This window comes from Vipera ursinii (genome assembly GCF_947247035.1).
Source record: "Vipera ursinii genome assembly, chromosome: Z".
Classification (NCBI taxonomy): domain Eukaryota; kingdom Metazoa; phylum Chordata; class Lepidosauria; order Squamata; family Viperidae; genus Vipera; species Vipera ursinii.
The window spans coordinates 102624695-102634743 of record NC_139517.1 but is presented as its reverse complement, the minus strand read 5'-3'; the positions used below and the strand labels follow the sequence as shown (position 1 = coordinate 102634743).

The 10049-nt window shown below is 37.5% G+C and overlaps 1 protein-coding gene across 4 annotated transcripts in view; it reads left to right on the top strand.

Annotated features, from left to right (window-relative positions):
• The first annotated feature begins 868 nt into the window (after positions 1 to 868).
• The window catches only part of MLLT10 (MLLT10 histone lysine methyltransferase DOT1L cofactor), a 127564-nt gene continuing 118383 nt past the window's right edge, over positions 869 to 10049 (top strand). For 3 of the 4 annotated variants that reach the window (XR_014494248.1, XM_083377982.1, XM_083377981.1), the window contains exons 1-2: positions 869 to 1590; positions 8376 to 8455. Coding sequence is in view for 3 of the 4 variants with exons in the window: in XM_083377982.1 (XP_083234108.1) it covers positions 1422 to 1590; positions 8376 to 8455 (249 nt within the window). In the remaining variant the exon portion in view is untranslated. The remainder of the gene's footprint in view (positions 1591 to 8375; positions 8456 to 10049) is intronic. The other variant, XM_083377983.1, reaches the window with a different exon arrangement.

The window sequence follows — 10049 nt, the reverse complement described above, 5'->3', positions numbered from 1 at the left end:
AGAGGTAAAAATAAATCTTGCTGGAATTCCTTAATGTTGCATCCTTAGTCTGACAAAGTGTGTTATGCAGATATGATTAAGATTAAAGGGTACAACAGAATAAAGGAAAGCTGATGCCAGAGTAAAAAAAAAGGCCATTGGACTCTTGTTCTTCATAAAATAAATGCAGCACATTTAGAAATCAAAGCATTTTTAAATAAGCAGAATCTTGCAGATTTTAATTGTGACCATGAAAAAAGCCAGTCAATTCCCATTAGAGATATCTGAAATTATTGCCATTAGGAAAATATTAAGTCAGTAAAGACCTGAACCAGTGAGAACAATTATTATAAGCCTATTTCGAACTTTTAAAGTATGCTTCAGAATAAGATAGCTTTGCTTGTGCACGGGTGCCTATGATGACAAAAATAGAAAGTTGCGGCTGATCACATCACTAGGACTGGCCCCAGATAATAGCAACTGACCTAATCTAGGTTTGGCACAAACTGCGAGAAGTCTGAAATACACGGGGGGGGGGGGGGAAATGCAGCGCGGGTGTGACCGAGCCAAGGGCCAGGAATCCATCAGCTCCGTTGGCCCCAAGAATCACAACGGCCTAAGGGGGGAAGTGAGATGAATGAAAACACACGCGCGCGCGCAACATTCCTCCCCCTCCCCCGCATCTCTCGGGAGCAGAGCGTGGTGTCATCTTTGTATGGCAGCCAAGAAACGTAAAAAAAATGAATGCGTCTTGTCCTGGCCTAGTCCCTCCACACAGCATGACTTCCTCAGACAAGAGGGAGGGCGACTGTGCATTCCTCCCTCCCTTCTTTCCCTCCCCGCGCACGCTCCGAATGTGCATCCATAGGAAACGGCAAAAAAAAAAAAGAGGAACGCTCGCGGGCATCGCGCGCGCGACACGGGAATTAAGGTCGCTCGCGCTCTACGGACGGCCCATGAGTTCTCGCGTGGAGGGAGAAAAAGCGGGGAGGAGGAGGAAGAGAAGACCGGGGAGTAAAAAGGCCTTTGGTTCTGCGGCCGCTGGCGCGTCGTTGGGCCTTCTCTGAGGGAGGTTTGCAGTGCGCCTGCGTGGAGCGGGCCTTGCTCTCTCGCTTTATTGCCTCGCTGCGTGGACCGCAAGGTTTTTGCCGCGACTTTGGCCCGTAAAATTTAGCTTCGTTACTGTTGCGTGAGCTGAAAGACTGAGCCGGCACATGGGAGGAACTTCAAAGAAGCTTCTTCATCGCTGTTTTCTTCTCGCCGCTAGCACCACTGCCGCTTCCAGCGGCCATGGGTCCGACATCCCTGTTATGGAGGCGGTACTGGCGGCGGCGGTGGCTGAGTGACTGAAAACCGAGTGCTGTGGGGGAGAAGGCAGCGGAGGCCACGGGGGTCTCTCTGGCGGTGTGTGGTGTCGTGCTGACGGTGTTTTTAACCCTTAGATGGTCTCTAGCGAGCCGTTGTTGCTGCCTGTGTCACTGGAGGGCGAGTTCTCCAATAGCATGAAGGAGATGATCGGCGGCTGCTGCGTGTGCTCCGACGAGAGGGGCTGGGCCGAGAACCCGCTGGTTTACTGCGACGGGCATGGCTGCAATGTCGCAGTGCATCAAGGTGAGTGAGAGGGCTCGCCTCGGCACCCCCGTTCCGCCGCCCATTTGCTTGGGCAAGCTGCTTCCTGCGGCCTTTCTCTTCCTCCTTCGCCCTCGCAACCTTTCAGCCTCATCTTAGCCCCGATTGTTCTTTCAGAGTATGTATGCCTATGCACGTTATTGCACTCCCCGCCCGATAGCAAAGGTCGAGTGGCTTGTCCTTGCCTTGCTCGCAAGCCCAGGCATTGTTTTAGGGTTTAGAAAAAAAACCAAAAACAATGGTAGGACGTTGTGTGTTGTGCAACAGTTGGGAAAGGCTCGTTTTCCTTCTGTTCGGGAATTGCATGAGTCAGTTGCGCGTGCCGTCTTAGGTCGCTACTTCCTTATCCTGCATGTGCCTGCCCCTTCCTCCGCCCTCTGGTTAGAAAACAGGCAGGGTGGGAAAGGGGTGGCTTGTTAGCCAAATAGTCCACGAATGCAGAGTTCGGCGTAGGGGAAGACCGATTTGCAATTTTCGGCCTCTGCCTACAGAATTGGAATCCATTTTCCCATTTGCATGCCGAGAGTAAGCTTGCTGCTCCCCTCACGAGGAATTCTACTCTTAAACGAGGCGTGGAGCTAGGTAAAATGTTTGTCCAAGGGAGCGTTAGATATCATGTGATATCCCTCCGTTTTCCCTTCCCTCTCTTCCACGCTTGCCAAAGTGTCATTAAGCTGGATCGAGTCGGCTGGATAGGAAGACTTCCTGTTTGTGGTAGGAGCTTGATGGAGGAAGGGAGAAAAAGGACTGCTGCAGAATTACTTAGCCTTTGATGATAGATTTGTTTGGATTACTGGAGGGAGTGCAATTGGCTGGTGCCCAGCTGTGTTGCTGTTTTGCTGACTATAATGAGCACAGTGTGCATCTGTCTGTATCTTGGTGTTCTTGTTTCTTTTACTTTTGGAAGAAGTTGGAGTCACTTATAACTGTACATCACATCACAAAAGGTATAAGGGATTTAGTTGCTTTAAAAACACTTGTTAGAACTTCTGACAGGATCCCTTATATCAGTTATGCAATTTAATTTCATATAATTTGGGAGAAAAGAAATTTTAGTCCAAATTTTCCAAATAAATGATGTAGAAGAATATTTTAAAAACTACTGAATGTATTGATAATGAACAAGATTAAGGAATTAATATTGAAATTTCAGTCTTTATTAATTTTCCAAAAGCTTAAACATTTTTAATGGGATGACATTTCATGGTAGGAAATGAGGAAATGATGACCTTATACAAATGTGGTGTAGGGTTGTTTCTTACCCCATCTGAATGAAAATTAAATAGTTTTATCCTAAAATGTATTGCTGGGAATTTTCTCAATATTGAGTAATGTGAGAAGAATGTATGGCATTTTTCATAAATATCAATGTTTGATGCAAGTGGTTAGGATTTTTGTTTTTCTCTTATAGAGACATTTATTTCACTGTATTTTCTTAATGTGTTGATTATAGTAAATTTGCAATATGCATCATATTTGAGATGTAATCCAACAATAGGAACTGGAGAGTAATTAAATAGAAAATACAATGAAGATGATAGTAACTCTTACAGCATGCTATAAATTGATTTTTATGTGTTCAATTATTTTTTGCATACTACAACAATATTTCATGTTGTAAAATCATTTATATGTATTATATGGTTTTTCAAAATAAGTCCAATTAATAAATCCAATTAATTTAATTGCAAATAGTTTGTATCCTTAGAAAATAACCTAAGATGTTTGCTCAGTTGATTCCTCAGTATGGTTTCAAAAAGATTCTTACGATTTACAGGAAGATTCAAGATTTTCCTAACGGGAATTAAATTGAATTCATTGTAAATGTGAGAATGCAAATTAAAAATTCCTTAAGAAGTAGCTCTTCAAAGAGAGATTTTTTTGAGATGTTCATGTTAAGAATCAGTGATTCCTCTTAAGGAAATTAATGGGTGAAGGGAAAAATTTCATCATTGGCGAGTAGTTATCCTTCTTTTGATATTCTAATCTTCCATTATAGGAAAATTAAAGTAATTTGAAATGGAAGAAAGTTAATACAAGATTGCAGAAATATTATGGAATGACTGGCAAAGACAGAAATTCAAAACAATCTACCTAAAAAAACAACAACAATCTACCTATGCTATAGAGTATGGCTGTGGGTTGTCATTTGACACCTGTTGCCTGTAAGATGACATCTGCAATCCTCACAATTACATTAAAATGTTATTTTAATGTTCAGAAATTAGAATAGGCAGAATTCTCTTATGTTATGACATTTTGCTTATGACATTTCCCAAGTATATGTTGTGACACACAATTTCGGGTAATTTTGATTGGCTTTGATTGTTTGATGATTACCATTGCTTAGAATCATGGAGTTTGGAGGATTTGCTTAAGTAATTGCCTTTATTCCTTATTCATTACAGCATCCAAAAAAAAGTATTGGTAGTTGTCTAGTCTCTATTTGAGCACCTCTAGTGAAAAGGAACCCATTAATATATCTGGATAATTAAGTCCATTATGAAACTGTCTTTACTATTTGATATTTTTTAACATTCATTAGAATTATGTCCTATCATTTAAATCTATTATTGCAAATCTTGTACTCTGGTATGAAAGAAAACAAAACTTACACATTTTTGGTATTTTAGGAATGCTATCAGCACCCCACAGCTGGCTTTCTCATGGCTGAACTTAACCCAAGTCCTTCAGTCTTTCTTAATAGAACAGTTTCTATTCCCCTGATTTATCCTTGTTGCCTTCTCTGGATCTGTTTCAATTTTTATAAATACTTACAGTGGTGTGCCCAGAAGTGTACAAATACTTTAAGTAGTGCCTGTGCAAAGCACAATACGGTGGAATGATTATTTGCTGTGATTTGGAAATTACATTTCTGTTGGTGCAGCCTAAGGTTGCATGCTACTTTTTTGCAACCATATTGCACAGCTAGCTTGTGTTCAGTTTGCAGTTAAACACTTTATCAAGTACTTTCTCACATGTACCATGCCAGATATTCTCTATTCCATACTTGTGCGGATAATCTTTCTTCTGATGAAATTTGCTCTTGTTTCTGTTAATTTTCACTATTTTATATTCAGCCAATATCTCTTAACTTGCCAAGATTTTTTTTTCCTGTGTGGTGTCCAAGTAGATACACCATCCAATTTGCTAGGGAATCATAGAGTGCTTTGTTTAGTACAATTTTTGAGTCAGCTTTGTATCCCCTTAATTGTATGCCATCCAGCCCATGCCTCCAGAATGGGGTAGCTGTAATATATCTGATTAATAATGATAATGATCATGCGTTGGTTGTTCATCAGCATGTCACTTGTTATTTTATATTAATAATTTGCTGAAATCATGTTATATTAGTAAAGGTAAAGGTTCCCCCGCACATGCGTGCTAGTCGTTTCCGACTCTAGGGGCCGGTGCTCATCTCCATTTCATAGCCGAAGAGCCAGCGCTTGTCCGAGGACGTCTCCGTGGTCATGTGGCCGGCATGACTAGACGCCAAAGGCGCACGGAACGCTGTTACCTTCCCACCGTAGTGGTCCCTATTTTTCTACTTGCATTTTGACGTGCTTTTGAACTGCTAGGTGGGCAGAAGCTGGGACAAATAACAGGTGCTCACTCTGCTACGCGGCACTCGGGATTCGACCCGCCAAACTGCCGACCTTCCGATCGACAAGTTCAGCGTCCTAACCCACTGAGCCACCGCGTCCCTACTCATGTTATATTATGTTCACAGAATTCCCAAAATCTATTAATGAAGTTGCCCAGTCTACATTTCTATATTTATCTAGATTTCTATATTTGTCTAACTTTTGATAATTGCTAGATAGATTTCAAGAACCTTATGAAGTAATCTTTTTACGATAATTTTAAAAACTTTTCCCAAATGTTGATATCAGACTAAACAGATATTGAACTCAAATATGATATCGGAGCTAGATTAGTTTTCTTCTTTTTTTTCCTTTTGATGGCGAGCAGCATTTGCTGCTTTTCAGATATTTGACATCTTTTCAATTCTTTGGGATTTCTCAAAAATAAGAACTCAGTAATTTTGCTAAAACATCAGTTAGTATCTTAAATATGCTAGGAAATTATTCATAGCGTCCTTCTATGACTTAGTTTATTTTTTTGTTTTCTGACACCAATTCTATATTATAATTCCTGACTACTTGTCTGTATGTTTCTTTTATAACTTGGACCACTTCCTAATTATTTTATGTGTCCAGTTTTTATTTTCAAATATTCAATAAAGATGAATGTGTTTGTTGATTTCTGAATGCAACAGTAGAGATGCAAGCACTTAGAAGTTAAAAGTGTGTAATCCAGGTCATTGTCATGTCTGATGTTATCTTATTATTTGTATTTACAAAAAGTTAACTTGCTCAACTTACTAATCTTATTTTTGGATCAGTCTGCCTCTAATACCACCACCTTTCTTATAGATAAACAGAAGGGTAGCTAGAAAATTAAAGTACAGTAACATGAAGTGTATATACAACTGTACAAGTTATGTACAATTTAGTGGTTAATCTAGATAACTTTTTTATTATTTTTAATTCCATTTATATCCCGCCCTTCTCCGAAGACTCAGGGCGGCTTACAAACTTAGCAGTAGCCTTCATTCTATGTATATGCCTGCTTATTAGGGCTTTCACCCCCCCCCCCCAAAGTGGCATTATTACAAAGTCAGCTTAATTGCCTCCAACAATCTGGGTCCTCATTTTACCTACCTCGGAAGGATGGAAGGCTGAGTCAACCTTGAGCCTGGTGGGACGCGAACCTGCACTAATTGCAGGCAGCTGGTGTTACTTAAGGAGGCATTAGCCCACTGCTCCACCAAGGCTCCACTCCACTCCAACTTTTTTCAAATTAATATAAATTTGATTCAAACGTTATGATGCCAAGTGATAAATTAAAACTTGGTACTTAATTGCTTTGAAACTTATCAAATTTAGTATTCAATACATTTTGATGCAAAAATTTAGTCCTTAGTTGTTTGGTATTCAACTCACAAACTAGAACCTGTTGTCAGCTGCCTTTTGACTCACTACATTATTCCTTATGGGAAAAGTTTGTTTGGCTCTCATTGTTTTTAGTACCCATTGCACCCTTCCGGAACCAATTAATGTTAAGTACTAAGGTACCATTGGCATTACTAAACTGGGTGTTTTTAGTCTCATCACAGTTACTTTGCTTTGTTCCATAATCTTCACAGTAGTGATTCCTATACTCAGTTATACCAGTGGCACATGAATTTCATAGTATTCACACACACACAAAAACACATTACTTCAATTTAAAACATAAAACTAAACAATTGATGTATATTCAAGCCTAAAAGGAATAAATAAAATAGTCAGATGCTATTTCATGATGAACTGTGATAAAGTATATGTGGGATAACCTGTTTCCTAGTGCTAGGAATAGCATTTTGTTGTAGCAACAATAGATTGATTACAATAGTTTTATTGTAATACATTTGTCAGTGGAACAGTATTATAATATTGATGGAATTCTAAGTAGCTAGTTGGAAAGTAGAATATATGTAGGAATATAGGTTTGTTACATTTGATTGTTGTACAATGAGATTTTGGGATTAATATATACAAGGCATTTTGAAGAATCATAAGCAGTATTGTTTAATAAGATTATCAAAAACATAAGCATAATACTAGTGGACAAAGATTATGGTTAGTGATACAAAAAAAGAACTAAAACTACAATTGAGAATAGTCAATATCTTATATAATTTGAAGACCTGGGAACTAACACATCTGTTTTTTCTTCTGCTTTTTGTACCAAATTGCTTGTTTAAAAATTAATTCATCAAATTGAATGTTGTATCCCTTATTAGCCTTATAAGGGTTTGATATACCCATTTAAACTTTTGTCTCTATTTTAGCTCCACAATATTCTGGAGCTAAAATATTCTCAATATTTTGAGCACAATATTCTCAACATACTTTTTCTTGTTCTCACTCTTAGTTCTGTGTAGTGGTTAAGGTATCAGGCGAGAAACCAGGAGACACTGAGTTAGGTATATAAAACCAATTGGGTGACTTTTCACCAATCACTTTCTCTCAGTCCTAGGAAGAAGGCAATGGCAAAGCACTTCTGAAAAATTTTGCTAAGAAAACAGCAGTTTCTGAGAATTGGAGACAATTGAACAGAAAAAAAATCCTTAGGAAATTACTAGATTAGGGGAAGGGTTATTAGGTTATATGCTGAGACAGATCTAAAAAAAAATAAGCCCTGTTGGGGGAATCCTCAATTTAGCAACTTAGAATAAGTTAGAGACAAGGATTTGATTTCTTTAGTTAGTATTTGTTATATGGTATCTGTATTAACATGCTCTGTTAACAAAAGGACTGATCAGATTGACTTTTAAAGGCAAAAATGTTTATCAAAATAATTTTCAAGGTAAAACACCTTATTATAAGTGTACATAGAATAATTGTAACATTTTAGAATTAACAGATTTCTAAATATATTTAATATTCATAAAATTACTTGCCTTCCTCAACATACATATATACTGTATATATATGTGTGTGTGTATATATATATATACACACACACACACACACACACTGTATATATGTGTATATATATATATGTGTGTGTGTGTGTGTGTGTGTATGTATACATATGTATATGTGTGTGTATGTATGTGTGTGTGTGTAAATTACATGGCAGGTAATGTAATTCAGTGTTATAATTTGGCTATAGGTCAGTAATATATTTGCATATATTGATTTTTGTTCCCAAAACAGCATGCTACGGAATTGTGCAAGTACCCACTGGACCTTGGTTTTGTAGAAAATGTGAATCTCAGGAAAGAGCAGCTAGAGTGGTAAGTCTGAATTAGTTGGTATAATTTATAACATATTTATAATTATTTCTACTGGCCAATATATATGCATACTGAAAATGAATTGTATTTATCAGGGAATGACAGTTTCTCTTTCATCAGTCAATAATTGAAATGTAAACAAGTTTCAAAGAGTAAGCATTCTACTATATTTTTGCCTGGATATTTTAATTAGTTCTAGTTTCAATTTCAGGGTATAGAAAACTAGACAGGGCACCCATTTTTGCTTTGAACAATATCATATTATATATTCCATGGCTACATTCCTTCCTATCCACCCCCACCTACCCTCTTCAGAGAGGAAAAATGACCTGTGAGTAAAAGTGCAACTTTCTTTTTTTTCCTTTCAATTTCTGCTATAAATTGAAAAATAATCTAGATGCCAAAGGTTTCTACCAGCACTTAAAAACATGAATAGTTGCTTCTTGTAATTTCTGGTCTTTGCATCAAAATTGAAACTATTATGAATAGGTTATGGAGGTATAAGAGAGGCAAATCTACTCTTAGATTTCATTCATCTTATTGCTGTAATCGACATGTGGATAACTGGGAGTAAGAATTGCAGTTCTAAAAGATAAATTTACAAGTATTGTCAATGCATTCAAAGTCAGCATATTGCCCTCAACAATCTGGGTCCTCAGTTTACTGACCTCAGAAAGATAGAAGGCTGAGTCAGCCTTCAGCTGGTGAGAATCGAACTGTCGAACTGCTGGCAGCCGGCAGTCAGCACAAGTAGCCGAAGTAGCCTGCAGTACTTCATTCTAACCAGTGCGCCACCAGGATCCTTATTCTGATAGTTTATTGTTGGAAGTGGTGTAAAAAAGAAAATTAATTTTGATTGGAAATATGCATGGAATCTTAAATTCCTATTTTCTTTTATACTATTTTTTTGAACCAGGCAAAGATGATCCACTGTTGTAATAGATCAGGATCTGTAACTTCAAATTTATACCATTGAATTATGTTTGGAAAAAGCTAATTAAATTTTAAAGATGTTTTCATTTGTACATCATGCTAAACCATAACTTAATATAGCATACACAGATAGAAAAAAATCTCAGCAGGTCTTCTACTGACTTCATAGACTTCCCTTCTTTAGTGTATTAATGGGGGGGAATAATTGTCTTCTTTATGAAAATTGATAGTTATGTTAAAGTAGGTCAGTTTCAAACTTCTGAAACTTTTTTGTAATTATGTTAGCTTAATGTAAACTATAATTCTCAAGTAACATATAGCTAAAAGCAAGGCTAGTGGAAGCTGTTTTCTGATCTGCAGTATTTTGCCAATCTATGCCACATAGATGCATTGGTACTATAGTTTCAAAATTATATAATTATATTACTAAGAATTGCGTTACTATTGGGATTATACTAAATTGGGAAAGGTTACTTTAGTGCAATTATAAATATTAGGTTATATTATAGGATTTGCTTTCCATTTTCTAGATTTAAATTTCCTGTGCACAACGATAGAACTCTTACTTTATAATGTTTACTATATAGTAGATTTGTCTACTATATAGTAGATTTCTGTAGCATTCTCATTGTCTTACATAAACCTGAAGGAATACCTAGCC